This window comes from Rhinoraja longicauda, chromosome 24, assembly GCF_053455715.1.
Source record: "Rhinoraja longicauda isolate Sanriku21f chromosome 24, sRhiLon1.1, whole genome shotgun sequence".
Classification (NCBI taxonomy): Eukaryota; Metazoa; Chordata; class Chondrichthyes; order Rajiformes; family Arhynchobatidae; genus Rhinoraja; species Rhinoraja longicauda.
The window spans coordinates 23,932,183-23,952,980 of NC_135976.1; the positions used below are offsets into that span (position 1 = coordinate 23,932,183).

Consider the following 20,798-nt stretch of genomic DNA (forward strand, 5'->3'; position numbering starts at 1 on the left):
CTTCTTCATTCATCTTTTTTGTTTGCTTAGATATTGGACATCATTGAGCAACCTTGTGGCATCGCTGTTGAACTCTGTCCGGTCCATTGCATCCTTGCTTCTCCTTCTCTTCCTCTTCATCATTATCTTTTCCTTGCTTGGAATGCAGCTGTTTGGTGGAAAGTATATCTTTGATGACATGCACGTACGAAGGAGTACCTTCGATAATTTCCCTCAGGCCCTTCTGAGTGTCTTCCAGGTAGGTAACTTGCACAAAGCCCCAGAGCAGATCTGTCTAAAATGTATTGGTAGCCTTCAGTGGAGAAGCTCGTGGGTTAAGGCCTCATTTCTGAAAGACAGAGACCAGGCAATGCTGAAATACTGGAGATAGTAATTTATAATGGTCGTAGCACCGGAAGAGGCAATTTAGGCTAAATCAGGCACAAAATATTAAACTGAGGCCTTGTCTTTGCAAATGAATGAAAAAAAGGCCCATGACTGAATTAACTAATATTTATCTCAATTTGAAAACAGCACCAGTATTTCATTGATTGGAAATTAGTTTCAGTATTTGAAATAGTGAGAGTGGTACCCAGGTCTGTGGTGCTGATAGGCGGCAGCTTTACTTGTGCCACCACTGTAATACCCGTTATTTGCTGAGCCCGGGCGTAAACAAGCATTGACAGCTCGTGTTGAAACAAGCATAAGGGCAAATTCTCTTCTTGTTCATCCCCATTTTTTTAATACTCCTCCCCAGATAAGATGTGGCCTTGTCTCACAAAAGGTGCACTGACACTGTGGCCAATTCAATTCCTACAGCCAGAGTTTCATTGATGCCAGCAGAGAGGACAAAACCGAAATACACTCACAACGACAAGTTTCTGTCCACAGGCTGGAGTGCCTTTAATTTGGAAACATTGCTCTTTCCTCACTCTTACTCCCACTCCAAGTGCCCACCCAAAATCCACCCCTTTCACCCAACTCCTTAACAATTGCCCATCCTTCCAACCCACCATCCCCTGCTTGGCTTCCCCCATTTGACGCCCCCCCCCCCCTCCCACTCCTCAAAACTCTCACATTGGTTAGATATCTCTGCGTTCAGCTGCTTACAACTGGCCTCCCATCCATACCCATGCACCAATTTGATCACCTCCATCTTGCCCTCTCCATCCTCTCCGATCCACCCTTCTGCAACTCTGCTGGCCCAGTCTCCTCCATTACACCATTCCCCCAGTCACAACATTAACCCATCTCAATCCTTCCCAACCCACTCTACCCTTATTTTGGTGCTTAACAGATTGAATCACTGCCACCTGACTCCTGAACCAATCATCTCTTTCATCCCTCCTTTCTGGAGGTGCTGCTATGTACTCTTAATATTAACTCTACCTCCTCTACCTACCTTCAGAATCTGAATGCAGGGATATTTCCCTTGATTGAGAAGTCCAGAACCAATTGCCTCAGGAAATGGTGTCAGAATTGGGAAGAAGTTTGTTCAATTCGAATGTTTGAAGAGTCTTTGAATGATGTTCATTGCACAAAAGTGGAGCTGAGGTGAAAGATTGGCCATGATCTCATTCAATGGCAGGGCTGGCATGAGGGGCTGAATGGCCTACTCCTGCTTCCACCTCTTATGTTCATGTGCTGCATCCTTGCCTGTGTACAGTGCCAGTGTGGGGGTAGGTTCAAACTCTGTTCTGCTCTGTTCCGTGCAGATACTTACTGGTGAAGATTGGAATTCTGTCATGAATGATGGCATCATGGCGTACGGAGGACCCATCTTCCCTGGAGTGCTCGTCTGCATATACTTCATCATCTTGTTTGTCTGCGGAAATTGTATCCTTTATTGTGGAGATAGGGGGAGGGGAATGGTGAGTGGTGGGCAGAGAGGACGAGCAGTGGTGAATGTAGTGAGCAATGCTGTGTGCTGGGAAGGCCTGTGTATGGCAGGAATTTAGCCATGATGGATATAGAAACATATAGAAAATAAGTGCAGGATGAGGCCATTAGGCCCTTTGAGCCAGCACCGCCATTCATTGTGATCATGGCTGATTATCAACAATCAGTAACCTGTGCCTGCCTTCTCCCCATATCCCTTGATTCCACTAGCCCCGAGAGCTCTATCTAACTCTCTTTTAAATTCATCCAGTGAAATGGCCTCCACTGCCTTCTGTGGCATAGAATTCCGCAAATTCACAACTCTCGGGGTGTAAAAGTATCGTCTCACCTCAGTTTTAAATTACCTCCCCTTTATTCTTAGACTGTGGCCCCTGGTTCTGGACTCCCCAACATTGGGAACATTTTTCCTGCATCTAGCTTGTCCAGTTCTTTTATAATTTTATACGTCTCTGTAAGATCCCCTCTCATCCTTCTAAACTCCAGTGAATACAAGCCTAGTCTTTCCAATCCTCCCTCATATGACAGTCCCACCACCCCAGGGATTAACCTTGTGAACCTCAATAACAAGGATGTCCTTCCTCAAATTAGGAGACCAAAACTGCAGACACTACTCCAGATGTGGTCTCACCAGGGCCCTATTACAACTGCAGAAGGACCTCTTTGCTCGTATACTCAAATCCTCTCGTTATGAAGGCCAACATGCCATTAGCTTTCTTCACTGCCTGCTGTACCTGCACGCTTACTTTCAGTGACTGATGTGCAAGGAGTTGCTCAATAATCCTAGACTGACTCCATCTTGTAATACCCATGATTTTAATTATAGATGAGATTTAATCAACAGCAAAGAGTCTTACAAAGTATTTTGTCCTTCAAGAGCACCAAAGATGATACAGTATGGAAACAGATCCTAATGCTCACCGTGTCTGTGCCCACCACCAATCACCCACTTACATGAATCCTGCTTTTTTAAAGTCACCTCACATTGACCTCTGTAAATTGCCCTTAGTGTGGAGGGAGTGGATGGGAAAATGGGATAACATAGAATTAGCATAAACGGGTGATCAATGGACAATGTGAAGTCTGTGCCAGTCTGAAGAAGGGTCTCGACCCAAAACTTCACCCATTCCTTCTCTCCTAGATGCTGCCTGACCTGCTGAGTTACTCCAGCATTTTGTGATACCTTCGATTTGTACCAGCATCTGCAGTTATTTTCCTACACAATGGTCAATGTGGACTCAGTGGGCTGAAGTGCCTGTTTCCATGCTTATTTTTAATACTTATTTTTCTAGTAGAGAGGACTACATTGTGGATACTGAATGCAGTGCACTAGATGGGAAGTAGATTCCGTGGTCAGCATTGAGATTGGACCACATGAACCCTGATGTAAGTTTTCTGCACTTGATCTCTACTCGCATGGCTGACACTGAGAAAAGTGAGTTCTAGCTACTTAAAAATAACTTATATTTCACAACCTAATTCTAACAGATACAAAATAAAACTGAACTAAAACTGCCTTGACAATAAAGCTTTAGTTTATTCTCTTCATAAACAAGTCCTTGCCTCAGAACTTGGTGTATATTTTTTTCCTTAGCCCAATATTTGTAGACATCTTGTTGAATGTTTTCCTGGCCATTGCAGTTGACAATCTGGCAGAGGCAGAAAGTCTAACATCAGCTCAGAAGGAAGCTGCTGAGGAAAAGAAAAGGAAAAAACTGGAGAGGTAAGTGAGGTCAGGTGGAGAGGCCAGCATGCACAATAACTGGAAGGCAGTGTCTGATAGCAAAGTAAAGCACAAATGGGAATGTTTGTCCTGTCACTGTGCGGGTGCACAGTAACTATATTCAGAAGTGAACATTCCATGGCGCTGCATTCAGAAAAGACAGAAGTGTAAAAATGAACAAGTTAATCTCCATAATAAAGGCCCCTGGACTGAGTAATTAAATAGTCAGGATCTTGGCTCAGTGGCTGAGAATCAGACGATGAGCCAGGTTCCTTACCTGAGAAATGACACAGTGATTGAGAAATGGCCCAAGATTTCAGCTCTATGAGTGAGGTGACCCAGCATCTCAACTTTGTGACTGAAAATTGGCCCAGGATCTCAGCTCAGTGACTGATAAATTGCCCAGGATATTAGCTCTGTGACTGAGAAATGGCCCAGCATGTCAGTTCTGCGACTTAGAAATGGCACAGGCTCTCAACTCTGTGACTGAGAAATGGCCAAGGATCTCAGTTCTGTGGCTGAGAACCAGTCAAGGGTCTGGATTCAGCGACTGAGAAATGGCCCAGGATATCAGCTCAGTAAATGAAATCTGATCAGGGCCCCAGTTGCAGCACCAAGCTGAGTGATATGGCTCCAGTTTGCCTGGTTCACGTCCCATGCTGTGTGTGTTCCCAAGGCACCGTGTCTACCCCTGAGGCTCCTCTTGTCCAAGGATGTGTCTTCAATCCTGCACTCTGCTTTTGTTACTTAGAGCTGCCCATCCTGGCCAATCGGAAGAGGAAAAGCTGTTTTTGAAAAAACTTGAGCTGGCAAAACTTAAGGCTGAGGGAATTCCCACCACTGCCAAGGTAAAGCCTGCTCCAAATGTGCATTCTACTGCTTTGTGGTCATAGTCATGGAGCTATACAGCAAGGAAACAGGCCTCTCAGCCAACTTGGCCATGCCAACCAAGTTGCCAAGCTGAGCTAGTCCCACTTGACTGCATATGAGCCCTATCTCTCCAAACCTTTTCTATCCATGCACCTGTCCAAGTGTGTTTTAAATGTCGTAATTGTACCCACCACTACTACTTGCTCTGGTAGCTCATTCCATATACCCATCTCTCTATGTGAAAAAATTGCTCCTCTAAAATCTTTCCACTCTCGCCTTAAACCTATGCAATCTAGGTTTAGACGCTGATGGAGAAAGGACTGTGGTTTTTCACCTTATCTTTGCCCTTCATGATTTTGTAAACTTCTATGAGGTCACCCCTCAGTCTCTGATCCTCCAGGGAAAAAACGCATTATCCCGCTTCTTCTTATAACTCAAGCGCTCCAGAACTGGCAACATTCTCATAAATCTTTTGTGCAACCTATCCAGTATAATGACATCCTTCCAATAGCTGACCAGAACTGTACACTATATCCAAAATTGGTTTTACCAATGCCGTGTACAGTTGTAACACAATGTTCCAACTCGTGTACTCAATACCCTGGCCTATGAAGGCAAGTATGCCAAAAGACCTCTTTGCCACCTTGTCTATCTGTGTTACCACTTTCAGGGAACTAGGTACTTGCACTCCTTGCCCTTTCTGTTGTACAACACTCCCCAGGACCCTTCTGCCATGATAAATGTACTGTGTCAGCCCAGCTTCAAGCTGGCTCTGTGAGTAAATAACATAACATAAACAGTTCCGATTAAAGGTGTTGACCTGAAACTTTGACTCTCTTTCTGTCTCCACAGAGGCTGTCTGACCTCCCGAGTCATTCCAGCATTTTCTGTTTTAATTTCAGAAAACCATCATCTGCAGTTTTGTTTTATTTTCTCCCCACTATCTTGAATGATGCCCCAGTTTGGCTTGGGATGAGGTAAACAGGTCTAATTTTGGACTTCATAACACAGAGTTGAAGGAAGATCTGTAGGTCTGGCCAGAGACTGAATAATGCAGGATGGTGGAGGGGAAGTACTGTATACAGCATTTAGGCATAGATCGGATGGAGCATGGGGTACACAATTCCAACTTGCACTGAAGAGCTCAAAGAGATGGCAGAGTGGGAGGATCTACCTCTTTGTCATAGGGGAACTGGAGGTGACGATCCTGCCCCACATCCCCGCCTCCTGATTCCAGCCCTATTACATCAGCCCCTCCAGTTATGTCTCCGGGATCATGAGTCCTGACTCTAGCCTGCCCTGCCTGACCACTGAAGCGCTGCTTCATTCGTCATATCATATCATATATATACAGCCGGAAACAGGCCTTTTCGGCCCACCAAGTCCGTGCCGCCCAGCGATCCCCGTACATTAACACTATCCTACACCCACTAGGGACAATTTTTACATTTACCCAGCCAATTAACCTACATACCTGTACGTCTTTGGAGTGTGGGAGGAAACCGAAGATCTCGGAGAAAACCCACGCCAGGTCACGGGGAGAACGTACAAACTCCTTACAGTGCAGCACCCGTAGTCAGGATCGAACCTGAGTCTCCGGCGCTGCATTCGCTGTAAAGCAGCAACTCTACCGCTGCGCTACTGTGCCGCCCTTCATTTGGTTCTAAGATTCAAATTCTCCAAGCAATCTGTCGAGGAAATTGACTTAGAGGAAAATCAAAGGAAAAATGGAGACTTCGAGGTTTGCTTCAAGAGACTTTATTGCATGATATCATGGAGGGATGGTGGCAGTTAACTGCTCACCGATTCTCTGACTTTGCAGCAGAATTAGCCGACAGTTGTACAGTGCAGTAAACAACTTTGTTTTTGTTAGATACAATTATACGGAAACATACTTCGTCCTTGGCTATATGTTTTCCTGTTATTACTATCTACTACATGGGTATTAATTAATTCATTAGTCATAATATACTTTTTGTTTATGTTAATCTTATTCAACAAAGTCAAATATAATACAATTCAACAAAGTCAAACATGAGACATTATTCTATCTCATTTTTCAAGCAGACCGCACCACTCTTGAGCCAATTATAAGCCCCCATATACTGCAACGTTTCTATGCTACTAGCGGCAGGGGGCGCAGGTAGTCTACCCAGCTATTGCTGTGCTGTTTTTGATCACAATAGTTACTGACATTACAGGGTTAACTATTGTGATCCAGCTACCAGTAACTTTCCACTGAGAAACAGGCTTCCTTATCTATGTCCTAATTTGTTGTGGTTTATTCACCATGCTACGCATTCCCAGACAAGGGATAATGCGTCTGAAACTTGTTTTGCCAAATTCCCATGATCTTCTGCACCTGGTCCACCAGAGATGCCAATTGCCACATCCGCACACCCTTTCTTTACCTTGTTTAATTCCGATCAAAGTTAAGTAAATGAAGATTTTAATTTTTTCTTCTACACAATCACTCTGGCAATTTCATCTTTGCAAACTCTGAGAAGAAACCCAGACAAGATTACTCAGACCCAGTGACTAGTAAGCAGTGTACTACATGAAGTTTCATTTGTATCTAATTACAGGCATCCCCAGGTTATGAATGCCTGACTTATGGACAGCCCATACATGTGAAGGAGCATTTTGGAGACAGTTGGTATGGAATTGCTAGCTGCAGGCATCTTAGCTGTGTGGGAACTTGGTTTAAAGCAAGATCTGAATGGTTTAGTTAAACCTCTGGCTTCCCTACATCTTGCCCTTGATTGGCCATTGTTTTTATTTAAATATAACGGCTGTACAACTTAACCATCTGCAGAAATACAGTGGGATTGGGAATACGGACGCACCAGGCACTGCAGGAATCATGAGCATAAAACAAACTGCTGGAGGAACCTAGCAGGTCATGCAACATCTGTGGAGGGAAATGGACAGATAATGTTTTGGGTTGGAATCCTTCTGGAAGTTCCTACCTGAATTCCTCATCTGTCCATTTCTCTCCACAGATGCTGCTTGACCCACTGAGTTCCTCCAGCATTTATTCTTTCACAGTTGCAGTCGCCGCACCCCGAATATAAAGTAATCTGTACAAACACTTGGTGACCTCCAAAACTATGTGGTTGCACATTGTGTGAATCTCACCATTATCAGATTAAATATAACTTTTATTGGTACTCTTGAAAATATTGTGACCTCTGGCTTTGTATGTGTGTACTCAGCGGATAAACTCTGATTTATGTCCGCGCGATTACTAGATGTTTAATTACTCTTGTTTTATTGTTGCAGCTTAAAGTGGATGAATTTGAAGCCAACGTCAATGAAGTCAAAGATCCATATCCTTCTGCTGACTTTCCAGGTAATGTCCAGGAACAGCTACTGATTCCAGCTCGGTCAGGTCTCCAAAGGAGGTTTACAGAGCTTTGTATTTCCACAGCTCCCGACAACATGACAGGATTTTAAAACAGTTCACAACTAAATAAATTATTTTGTAGCTAATGGTGTAATGTTGAAAGTTATGGGCGTAAAATCCAACAAAATAAAATGGTTAAATGCGCAGGTCAGTTGGAAAAGGGGACAGCTCTGATCTTCAAATGCAAGGATATCTTGTACCCACAACAGATCTTGGTTTAAAGTCGGTGTCCGTGAAAAGCGGCAAATCCATATCAATAAGCTGGAGTATTTACCAATGTTTGGTGCTCATGTGCTAAAGCTTGGCTTGAACTCATGATCACCAACAAGAACTCTGAGTCAGACACAGTGATTCTGCATCCAGGAGATCTGACCTCTCTCGTTTCATTGTTTTGTGGGATGTTGACTTTGTTGCCAAGACCTGAAATTATTGCGCATCAGTAATTGGCATCAGTAATAATTCGGAGTTTTGTGAGACTCAATATTTAACATTCCCACTGTGCAATGATGTAGTCAGTCTTATCGGAAAGGATCACCCTTGAAGTGAGCACCCAGATCCTGAGCATGTCCATTGCTTTGATATCCCCAAGAGCTTCAGACCTTAAACATGAATACTCCAACCTTAACTGCATAGTTTTGCCCGGACTGAGTGATGTACTGATGTGACAGGTGCTGGGTACATGTTTGCTTGGGGAGAAGACTATCATTTAATAAACTCAGATATTCCTCTATTCAATTATTTTAAAATTCCAAATGTTTTCATCTGGCTTACCAGTTGATATTTGTTGTAGTTCCTTCCCACACTCCCCTCCAACTTGCCCAGGCCTCGGATCTCATGGTGGCTCCCGTCTCACCAGGGCCCCGAATCCCATTCTCCATTCCACCTCGCCAGGTTCACAGATCCCATGCTCCCATCCCGTCTCCCGGCCCCTGGTCCTGCAATCCATTCCAACTGACAGGGATCCTGTATCCAGTGGTCCCTTCTCAGTCTCTGGGGCCCTGGTTCCCACACTTCTGATTTGCTGTGTCCCTGATTCCAATAATCTGGCACTGAGTACATCAGATTATCAGAGTTTTATTGTATTCTGCTGTTGTAAATGGAGCAACTCTCAAGGTGCTCCCCAGCTCCTAATGTTGCTCGCAGTAACAGGCTGCCTGTGGCGGGACAGAGACTCCTACTCAGCTCACCGCCATCCTCTTTGTTCTTTGCTCAACAGGTGACGATGAGGAGGAGGAGCCAGAATTCCCACTGAGTCCACGCCCACGACCTCTGTCTGAGTTGCAGCTAAAAGAGAAGGCAATCCCCATACCCAATGCCAGCTCCTTCTTCGTCTTTAGTCCCGAAAACAAGTAGGTATCTGCGCAGGTGGGAGAAATGATATGGTGCATGCCGTCTTTTACAGCTACCTGAGTGGACAGATTTGAGGGGCTCAAAAAGCACCTGTCCTTTCATGTATTCTTTTGACTAAAAAGGAACTCATTCAGCTAATCATGAGCACAAGCTAACATGTTGGTTAGGAAATTCCACTGGTGTTCAGGAAATGTCAAGATAAACCTGTTTAGAGCGTACTGTACTCCTCTTTACACTGCTCCTTTGTGGATAAAGTTTAATAAGTCAAGCATCCATAAACTTAAGGTTGCCTATAATGACTGCATGCGCATATTGCTTAGAAAGCCAAGGTGGTGCAGTGCAAGTGAACTGTTTTGTAGTGCAGGAGTCAATACGTTTCATGCCCTGTTGAGGAATCTCATGTTTAAATTTATATGCCGATTGAATGGTTCTCAGAATTCCATCATTGTGCTGCTGGTAAATCCTGGTTTCAGTGCCGTGAGGTACCTGTCACCTATGTGGAAACATTGGTATTGTTGCCTTTTCTAATTTAATTTAATTTTATATGTATATACTGTGTACTGTATGTGTATTCTAATGGACCATGAGTCTGCTTAATAAAATTTTATTATTATTATTATACACCAATCGCATGCTCCCACTCATGTCCCTGTAATCCGTTCTGTCTCATGTTCCATCAACTCCACCCTGAAGGATCTACTGAATCCCACGAGAGAAAGCAAAGACAAACGACACTTAGCTGAGCCAGATACCTTGTGTCACGTTTATTCCAGAAGCCCCTTTTAACTACATTCACACCAATCATAACCCGTGTGCAGATAAGGCCAATTAGTGCGCCTGACCTTGGAGTTATTATTGAGCTCTTGTGGCTGGGCCTTCTTGAGAGGCTGCTGGTGAGTTGCCAGCGGTGACAAGCTGTATGCAAAACCAATGTGGGAGTGACGGCACCACATCCCGATTGTCCTACCACTCATCTACACACGACCGACAATATACAGTCGCCAATTAATCTGCCAATCCTCCTGCCTTGGGATGTGAGAGGCAACCGTGGAGACCCACAAGATCACAGGGATAATGTGCTGACGCAAACTGCTCCTGAGGCTGGGATCGAACCTGGGTCACTGGACCGTGAGGCAGTAGCTCCACCTGCTGTACCACTGTGATGTCTTGAAACAGTAGATAGGTGTAATCACGAACATCATTGCATGACTTACTCCGAGACTTCAAGAGCAGAAAAGTCACACCCATCTTTTGATCCTGCCTTCCTCAGACCTGCTTCTCAATTTCAGATTGTCCCTTTTTTCTGTCTCTTCCAGATTACGTAAACTGTGCCACAGAATTATCAATGCCACCACCTTTACCAACTTCATCCTGCTCTTCATTCTGCTTAGCAGTATTTCACTGGCCGCAGAAGACCCCATTCGAGCAGATTCCTTTCGCAACCAGGTGAGAGCTTTCCGGTTCACAGTGAATGATGCACCATCTACATTTTATTTTACACACTTTTTACATTTGTTGATCAACTGGCCTCGATAATTTTCTAACTGCTGTTCATATTGTTTCTTCTGCAGATCCTTGCCTATTTTGACATTGCTTTTACTGCTATCTTCACTGTAGAGATTGTTCTGAAGGTAATGCATTTACTCCTGTTTGCCTGTTGATCAATCAAACTCGGTATTTATGTCTTTCTGCTACCCTGTCTGTTATTTCAGATCAGTCACTCAATTTCTCTTCCTCTAGCCTCCCTTACTTTCTTTATCTTTCGCTTTCCATGTCTCTAAATACATTAATCCATTTCCTCCAATTGTTTTAGCATCATAGTCTATAGTCAAAACTGGCCCTTTTGCCCAACTCATCCATGCTGAACAAGTTTTTGTCTAGGTTGCCTAGTGCTTCTTGCCAGCGCCTGCCTCATATCCCTCTAAATCTTTCCTATCCTTGTCCTGTTGTACCTGTCCAAGTGTCTTAAATGCCGTCATTATTGCAGCCTCTACCGCTACCTCTTGCAGCTCATTCCATGCGTGCACCACCCTCTGTGTGGAAAATGATGCATCACAGATCCCCGTTAAATCTTTCCCCTTTAAATCTTTTGTGGGATTTAGGCATCTGAGAAATCCAGCATTGCCTGCCTCTAATTGGCTTTGAGAAGTTGCTGGTGGGTGATCAACTTCAACTATGTGGTGAAAATTCTCCCAAAAGTGTTATTGGAATTGAGACAGTTTTATTGCTGCCATGTCTACCAAGATGCAATGGAAGATCTTTTCTTCTGTGTGCTATCCTGGCAAATTATAACATACATGAGGTAGCCCAATAGAGAATATGAACTGAGTGCAGAATGTAGTATTACAGCTATTGAGAAAATGCAATTAAAATAAAAGTGCCAGGGCTGCAAGGAGGCAGATTGGAAGATTGGGAATTAATCCTTAGTATATGAGAACACCCGGCAAGCCTTGAATGGAACCCCCAAGGACAAAGGAAAAGAGGTCGCCCCAGGAACAGCTGGAGAAGAGGTGTCCAGGCAGAAATGTCTGGGAGTGGGCTCAACTAGGGAGATCTCGAAAGAACCGCCAACAACCGAGTGAGGTGGAGGACATTTGTCAATGGCCTATGCTCCCTAGAGGAGCAAAGGGCTTAAGAAGAAGAGGAAGAAGATATGCGAACTTCACACAAGAATATGATAGTAGAGGGGAAGAAGTCGTTCTTGAATCGGGTGACACATGGTTTCAAGCTTTTGTACATTCTATTCGACTGGGGAGGGGAAAGGAAGGAATGACCAGAGTGAAAAATGTCCTTAATTATGTTGATTGCTTTCCCAAGGCAGCATGAAGAGCATGGAGTCAATGGTGGGGAGTCTGGTCGGTGTGATGGACTGGGCTACATCCACAACTCTCTGCAATTCCCTGTGGTCTTGGACAGAGCATTTCCCAATCTAAGTTGTGATGCAACCCGATAGTATGTTTCTTGGGTGCATCTGTAGAAATTCGTAAGAGTCATTGCAGACATGCCGAAAGTCTCATGAGAAGGTAGAGGCGTTAGTGGTACTTCTTTAGCTATACTGTCAATGTGGACAGGACAGATTGTTGGTGATATTTGTACCTCAAAACCTGAAGCTTTTGGCCATTTGCACTTCAGCACCAGGGTAGGGAGTACCAGGACTTTGACCATAGTGAAATGTTCCCATGCACTTGCAGGGAAAGGTCCAACCTTGTAGGGTGGTCTTTTAATGATTGATGTTTCGTCCATTATTTACACACTCATCCTATCATTATATCTCTATATCGAACTAATGAGAATTCATGTTCATCCCAATTAATTCCTTGTCAGTCTCAACCTTATTGGTTGGTTACAATTTATGAGTGAGAACTAAAGACATTCGGAAAAAAATGCCTGTAAACTTCCCTAGGAATAGAGTTCAGAGAGTGGTAACCTGTTGTGAGAACAACAGCAATAAACCAAAAGTTCTGATCGGTAGTCTGAATAGCATTTACGGTAAATAATAATTTGTAAAACTGCATACTCTGGAAATGTTAAGCAAAACTAGGAAATAGCAGAAGAACTCAGCAGAAGCACTCAGCTTGGTGGTTGAGTCCAATGTTGAAGTGAAACCAGACATTACTTCTGCACCACAATGATGGGCTACTCTGTGGGGATTGAGCTCAACTGGATTTTTTCCCACCATTGCTTGTTCTTGGAAAGGATCCTAGGCATCTGCAGGCAGAAGACCATCAGCACCCAGCCCCGGCATGTTTCTGTGGTTTTCCAGGCTTGTTGCAGCCGATGGAATTACCTGATGTACCAGAGCTGTGAGCAGGGTTCCAGTCAGGGCCCGTTCGCATCAAGGGGTCAGTGCCTATAATGATACCTAATGTTTTATGCACCACAATTTCAGCTGCCTGGACACTGCCATCCCAATATGAAGTGGAAACAGGTTTGTTTTTATGACCTGCACGGTGTTAGCAGTGGATTAATCATACAATTCAGGCATTGTAAGAAAATAACTGCAGATGCTGGTACAAATCGAAGGTATTTATTTCATAAAATGCTGGAGTAACTCAGCAGGTCAGGCAGCATCTCAGGAAAGAAGGAATGGGTGACGTTTCGGGTCGAGACCCTTCTTCAGACTGATGTCAGGGGGGCGGGACAAAGGAAGGATATAGGTGGAGACAGGAAGATAAAGGGAGAACTGGGAAGGGGGAGGGGAAGAGAATGACAGAGGAACTATCTAAAGTTGGAGAAGTCAATGTTCATACCGCTGGGCTGCAAGCTGCCCAAATGAAAAAAAGACAGACCGTTGGCGAGGCTGCCATCGCTGACAGCGCCACCCGGTGGAATGGATGGATCCCTCACCTGCATCTCTGTGTCCCGTAGTTCTTCCCTTGCTCTCCCTCCCTCCCTCCAGACAGAACAAATATAGAGCTTCCCTGGTCCACGCCTTTCACCCCACAAGCCTGCGCATCCAACACATCATTTTTAGATCTTTCCGTCATCTTCCGCGTGATTCCACCACCAGTCACATCTTCCCATTCTTACCCCTTTCCACCTTCCACAGAAACTACCCCCCTCTGCAATTTCTTGGTTCACTCATCCCTTCCCCCACCCCTGTAACTAGCTATTTCCCTCTGTAACCTGCTCCATGTAACACCTGTCCTCATACCTCCTCCCTCACATTCACCCAGGGACCCCAGCAATTCTTCCAGGTGAGACAGAAGTTCACGTGCACTTCCTCTAACCTCGTATATTACATTTGGTGTCCCCGATGTGACCTTCTTTACATTGGCAAGACCAAATGTAGTCTAGGCGATCGTTTCACTGAACACATGCGCTTGATCTACTAAGCCTGCTGGATCTCCCAGTTGCTAACTATTTTAACTTCCCTTCTCATTTCCACAATGATCTTTCTCGTCTGGACCTCCTCCATTACAAGAGTGGGGCCACATGCAAAATGGAGGAACAATACCTCATATTCTGCTTGGGTAGCTTGAAACCTAACGGTATGAACATTACATTCTCCAATTTTAGATGACTAACCTACAAATAACTTCTCCCTTCTCACCCCCTCTTTTCTGCCCCCTCTTTTCCCTCTGTCCTGCTGGATTCGCACCTATTTCTTCCCTTCCACATTCTCCCCCCCCCCCCCCCCCTCCTCGCCCCCTTCCACTTATATTCCTTCCTCAAGCTTCAAAATTCACACCTCTTCTACTCTTAGCTCCTTCTCACACATTTTTAATCTTTTTGTTTCTGGCCTTTTTCCAACCATCTGCCTATCAAACCACCACCACCTCTCACCTGTATCAACCTATCACTCACCAGGCTTTGTCACGCCCCCGCCTCTCTTCCAGCTTTCTTCCCGCCACCCTCACCACAATCAGTTTGAAGAATGATCCGTTCTGTGCAGTCATCCAGTACTGTCCACTTTAGCTATAACCGCTCTCAACTTCTAACATAAATGCTCTATCTCTTCAGACACTCTTTTTGACTTGTTTAACCCTTTTGGCCTATTATTTACACTCTCTATTTATCTTACGCTGTCTTGCCATCTCTTATATCCTTTCCTCTGTCTTTCTCTCCCCTTTTCTTTCTCTGTGTAGATGACAACCTACGGTGCTTTTCTTCACAAAGGCTCCTTTTGCCGGAATTATTTCAACATCCTCGATCTGCTGGTGGTCAGTGTCTCTCTCATCTCCTTTGGAATTCAGTGAGTACTTGTCTCCTTCTTAATGCTGTTGAATTTGTGAATGATACAGGCCCAAAATAACTCCTGGTGCTTCTGCTGGTCTATCCATTCCTCATTTAACCCAGCAGTTTGTATGTTACAAGCACTAATACTATTTCCTTTTAAAAGTTAGTCCTTTATTTGTTGCCACTGTCCTGTCATGGAGCAGCACAGTAGTGCGGATGGTAGAGCTGCTGCCTCATAGCACCAGAGAGCTGGGTTCGAGCCTGACCTCGGGTGCTGTCTGTGTGGAGTTTGCACATTTTCCCCGTAAACACCTGAGTTACTTGGTTTCCTCCCAGATGCCAAAGGCGTGCGTGTTTGCAGGTTAATTGGCCTCTAAATTGCCAATAATGTCCAGGCAGTGGCTGAGAAAGGGGGATGCTGTGTCCTTTTGTGGATTAACTAGCACCTGCGGTTCCTTGTTTCTACATTTGGATCACAACTCATTGCTTATCTCTTTTCTGCTTGTGGCTACTTATTTTAAACTTATTCTCTCTGAATCCTTATCAAAGTGGTTTATTTGCCCTGGTACATGCATTTGTGATTGCAAGCACTTATGTTAAATTTCTATGTCTCCTTTCTGCTATGAGTTCAATTTAAATGAGAGCGAAGGAGGGGGATCTGGCAAGAGAGGGCATTTGGTGAAGAAGGGGAAACTGGTGGAAAACAAATAAAACTGCAGATGCTGGAATCTGAAAATAAACACTGAAAACACTGGAAGATCTCAGCCAGACCAGCAGCATCTGTGGAAAGTGGAACCAATTCTGAGGAAAGATCGTTAACCCGAACTGGTTCCCCTCCCCACAGATGTTGCTTGACTGGTTAAGTTCTTCCTGCATTTCTGTTTTTAATAGTGGAGAATGCTGCTTGATGTTAAAAATAAATGCAAACAAACAGTAGGATGTTTTGGAGGTAAGCTTGTGGTTAGGGCTTGATGGTTGATGGGAAGAAACTGTTCTTGAATCTGGAGGTCACAATTCTGAGGGTCCTGTATCTTCTTATTGATGGTAGCAATGAGATGAGAGCCTGGCCAGTGTGGTGTAGGTCTCTGATGATATTAGCGGGCTTTTAGAGCCTGCGCTTCCTGTAGATCCCTTTGATGGTACCCATGATGGACCAGACAATGTCCACCACTCTCCTGTAGATCCCATCAGTACCCATGATGGACCAGGCAATGTCCACCACTTTCTGCAGCCTCATTCATTCTGGGCATTTTTGGGCATCTGAATAACTGAATTAAGCTGTGATGCTACCAATAAAGATACTCTCTGCTGTACACCTGTAGAAGTTCGATGGAGTACTTGGTGATATGCCGAATTTCCCTAGCTTATGAGAGGTCCGTTCCAGAGTCTATTAACAGCAAGGAAGAAGCTGTTCTGGTGGTACATGCTCTCAAGCTTTTTTGCCTTCTGCCTGAAGGGAGAGGGGAATAGAGGGAATAATGATGTTTACATTGGTTTCTTGATTACATTGGTTTCTTTCTCGAGGTGGCGTGAAGTTTAGATGGAGGTGGTTGGGGAGGAGGGTCTTGTTTGTGTGATGGTATGGGCACGTTTCAAAACTACAATTTCCTGTAGTCTCAGTTGGAGATACTGTGATATATCCCAATAGACTGTACTGGCTAGGTCAACATTGAGTAATACCTAATGCATTTCATCGCTGCATTTGGTCTCGCCCCTGTTCTGGATTTGTATGAAATAATAGCATTTTCCTATATCTTGAAGCCCCCACAGTGTAACATCTCTGTTCTGTTCTGTTTTGTTGTGATAGCTTATAATATACCAAATGCATAAAATGATTACCTAGTATTACAAAGGTGCGTCATGCAATGAGTGATTTGTTAGCCTGGATACGAAGGTTAGTTCCAGCAGGAATGTCTCTCTCGAATGAAATCTTCCATTATGTTCATGAGAGATGGGAATTGCAGCTGAGTATTTTGGTGCTGGTCCTGAAGGACAGATTCTGGAACTTGTGCATCATCATCGTCTGATAAAATGTGTGGATATGCAGATTATGTGGTGAGTTGGGCGGCTGAGTTTCCCTTGTTATCTTCCAGGTCAAGTGCTATCTCTGTGGTAAAGATTCTTCGAGTCCTCAGAGTCCTCAGACCCCTGAGAGCAATTAATAGAGCAAAGGGATTGAAGGTGAGCCAGCTTCTGAAGAATGTGCCATGTGTGTGTGTGCATGTGTAAGAGAGAGATGTGTATATATGCAGAAGTTTATCCACATGTGCACAGGTGAATGTATAATTCTTCTCATATACATGAAAACCTGTTTGTGTATGTACGTCATGCATGTGCATGTGAGTTACACGTAAGTGTGTGTGAACACAGATATGGGTGCTTGTTCATACGTATGAATGTGAGTGCAGATTATGAAAATGTCGGTTAGTGCAACATTTTGTGTAAATTTTGTGGATGACGGGCCTGAGTGTGTGAGAACACCTGGGCACATTCCAATGTGTGGGTGAATGTGTACACATATTGAAGAAACGGATGCATATGAAGCACATCCAGCTGGTATGAGTGTGTGTGAGCAAATATGCAAAAAACAAGTATGTGTGAGTGTGAGAGAGCCTGTACATATACCATTACTATGTGTCCCAGGTGCTGACTCTTGTCTGCACTGAGTTTCTATATTTCTCAAAGCCTTGAAGGTAGAACCAAGGCAAAGAGTGGGATGAATCCAGAGTTCATTTTGGCCCTGGTCTTCCTATGTCCAGTCTGGGTCTCGCAGTCTCCGATCTCCCCCAGTCTAACCCAGGTTTCCTCCCAGTCTGACCCCGGTCTCCTCAAGTCTGACCCGAGTCTCCCCACCCAGTTTAAATCCTCCCTGACCCCGGCTGCCACCCCCCCCCCCCTCCAATCTGTTGCTGGACTTCTCCCCCCAGTCTGACTTCTGTCTCCCACCCAGTCTGATGCTGATTTCCCTGTGCCCAGGTCTGACCCTAGTCTCCCCCAGTCTGACCCAGCTCTCTCCCAGTCTAACATTGCTCTTCCCCAGCCTGACCATGCCTCCCCCAGTCTAACCCCAGTCTCCTCCAGTCAGACTCCGGTCTCTCCCAATCTAACGCTTGTCTCCCCCCACTCTGACTGCCTGTGCCCCAGTCTGACCCGGTCTGTCTGTTCCAAGTCTGATGCTCATTGTCTGATGTGACCAGGTTTGGCCCGAGATACCTTTGATATGATGACCTTTGAGCAAGTTGTTTGCCCTGTGTTCTGGGGCTGCCATTTATGCAGAGCTGATCACTGACCTGCTCTCACTCTGCTTTACCTCAGCATGTGGTGCAGTGCGTCTTTGTGGCAATCAAGACAATTGGGAACATCGTGATCGTCACCACTCTCTTGCAGTTCGTGTTTGCCTGTCTTGGAGTCCAGCTTTTTAAGGTGAGTCAAGAGTGTTAATAGGTCATTGACTACAAGTGAAAGTCTGAAATACATTGTGCTCTCTCGCTTCAACTAAAATCAATTAGGCATGGACAGCATTGTTTTTTTATTAAAACAATGCAGAAAGAACGGGAACTTTGGGTGTGACTGCACACAATGTTATGGGCTGCTCTGATCATCTGCTTCGGATGGATGCAAGAGTTGACAAGGCATTAAGGATATTTTCCATCTTGAGCAATTTTACAGTGTTTATTGACTCCAGGGATACAAAAGCACATGGATCAGGATCAGAGGAATCAAACTCAGCTAGAAAAAGTATGTCTGGAAATTAACAATGTGGTGAAGACGGAAATAATTTTGTCATGGCTGAGTGTTTATTTACTTGGACCTGTTGATGAATTATTATTGGGCACTAGCTGAAAAAAAATCTTATTTGAGACAACAGGTACTATCTCAACATTTAAGAAACATTTAGATGGGTACATGAATAGGACAAATTTAGAGGGATATAGGCCAAACACAGGCACGTTTGACTGGTGTAGATGGGACGTTGGTCGGCATGGCAAGGTGGGCCGAGGGACCTGTTTCTTTGCTTTATGACTCTATATGTTTGAGATTTATTGAGTGGCATAGATGCACAGCTGATAGAGCTGCTGCCTCAAAACTCCAGAGACCTGGATTCAAATCATGATACCGGTGCTGTGTGGAGTTTGCGCATTCTTCTGTGACTTCGCAAGTTTCCTGTGGGTGCTCCGTTTCCTCCCACATCCCAAAGACACATTGGTTGCAGAACCCACTGTAAATTGGCCCTAGTGTGTAGGTAAGGGTTAGAATCTGGGCGGAGTTGATGGGAATGTGGGGAGAATAAAATGGGTTTGGAAAAGATTCATGTAAAAATGGATGGTCGATGTCTAAAAGGCCCGTGTCCATGCTATGTCATTTGTAATAACATGAATTTTTTGTGGGAAAGTGTGGTTGAGAATTATTATTGTGGAAATATGATTGGGAATTTCAACTGTGGATACGGGGTGAATTTTCACTGTGGGAATGTGATTGAAGAATTTGTTGTGGACAAAGGATTGAGAACGTTCTCCCTCGGGGAGTGGCTAAAGTGAAGATAAAGGAGATTGGGTAAGTATATGAGGGAGGAAAAAATTGACGGTCATAATGATTGGTTTAAACAAGGGAAATTGTGGTGGGAGGCTCGTGTGAAGCATAAACACTGCAGGGACAGGTTGGGCCGAATGGCCTGTTTATGTGCCATATATCTTGTGCAATCCCACATAATCTGGGTAGATTCTGATTGACAATAATGGAGTTGAATAATTGCTGTGGTGCTGGGTTAGCAATTATGTCCGAGGAGTGTGGCTGAGAAATATCACTGGGAGTTTGTTCTTAAGGATAATTGGAGAATTCTGTTTGTAAATTGGTATTGGGAACATTTAGTGATGAATTATTTGGGGGCTGGGTGAGTGGTTAATAATTACAATGGGTGTTATTGAACGTTATTACTTGCATTGTGTGGCTCAGAATAATTACTATTGGTCAATAGATAATTACTGAGCGTGTGTGGTGGAGAATTATAAAAGGATGTGTGATGATTATGATGTTATACTTGGGTATTTTTCATGACACTCATCTTCTTAATTTCAGGGAAAATTATACAGATGCACTGATCTCTCCAAAATGATTGAGGAAGAATGCAAGTAAGCCTGAGCTAGAAATGAACTGCCCTTTCTGGTGCAGCGAGTGTCCTGTGTGCTGAGAATTAGGAATAAAACTCTAAACTCTGTCACCGTCGAATGCCTCCATGCATCTCTTTGTGCAAAGAACTCTTGCTGGCTCTTTGTGCAAAGAACTCTTTAAAATTGTAAATTTCAGGAATTATTTAATTCCCTTGTGAAGGTATTCTGTAAATTACTTAAATTTTCCTTACTGGTCTCAACATACCTCCTCTGCCAGCTTGTTCCACAAACCCACCACTCTCAGAGTGAAAACGTTGCTCCATGGGTTCCTATTAAATCTTGCCCATCTCACCTTAAACCTATTCTTGTATTTGAAACCCCTATCCTCATAATTTTATACACCTCTATAAGATCACCCCTCAGCCTCCTGCACTCCAAAGAATAAAATCCTAGCCTGCCCAACCTCTCCCAACACCTCTCCTGTCCTTGACATAATTCTAATAAATCTCCATTATATTCTATCCAAGGTTACAATGTCACTCAACAAGAACAGTGCTTAGAGTTTCTCATAATCGCTGAGTCCTAACTAGTATTCTATAAAAGGATTAATATCGCTTTTGCTTTGGATTCTGCAACTTTATTTATAAAATTCAATCCGAGAATCTCCACTTCCTGTGTATACACCCACCCTCAAGTATCTGTTCCTGCAACCCTCTATGTTGCCTTTCCTCTCTGTTTTTCTTACTTCTTCCCATACTCTCCATCTATCTCCATCTTTTCTCTTACC

The 20,798-nt window shown here is 44.2% G+C and overlaps 1 protein-coding gene across 1 annotated transcript in view; it reads left to right on the forward strand.

Moving 5' to 3' along the window:
• LOC144605310 (voltage-dependent L-type calcium channel subunit alpha-1S-like) overlaps positions 1-20,798 on the forward strand; it is an 86,510-nt gene that overhangs the window by 15,308 nt on the left and 50,404 nt on the right. The window contains exons 6-17 of the mRNA XM_078420428.1: positions 31-238; positions 1,695-1,815; positions 3,484-3,598; positions 4,350-4,446; positions 7,751-7,820; positions 9,091-9,223; positions 10,541-10,670; positions 10,796-10,855; positions 14,813-14,919; positions 16,997-17,084; positions 18,219-18,326; positions 19,980-20,032. Coding sequence (XP_078276554.1) covers positions 31-238; positions 1,695-1,815; positions 3,484-3,598; positions 4,350-4,446; positions 7,751-7,820; positions 9,091-9,223; positions 10,541-10,670; positions 10,796-10,855; positions 14,813-14,919; positions 16,997-17,084; positions 18,219-18,326; positions 19,980-20,032 — 1,290 coding nt within the window. The remainder of the gene's footprint in view (positions 1-30; positions 239-1,694; positions 1,816-3,483; positions 3,599-4,349; positions 4,447-7,750; positions 7,821-9,090; positions 9,224-10,540; positions 10,671-10,795; positions 10,856-14,812; positions 14,920-16,996; positions 17,085-18,218; positions 18,327-19,979; positions 20,033-20,798) is intronic.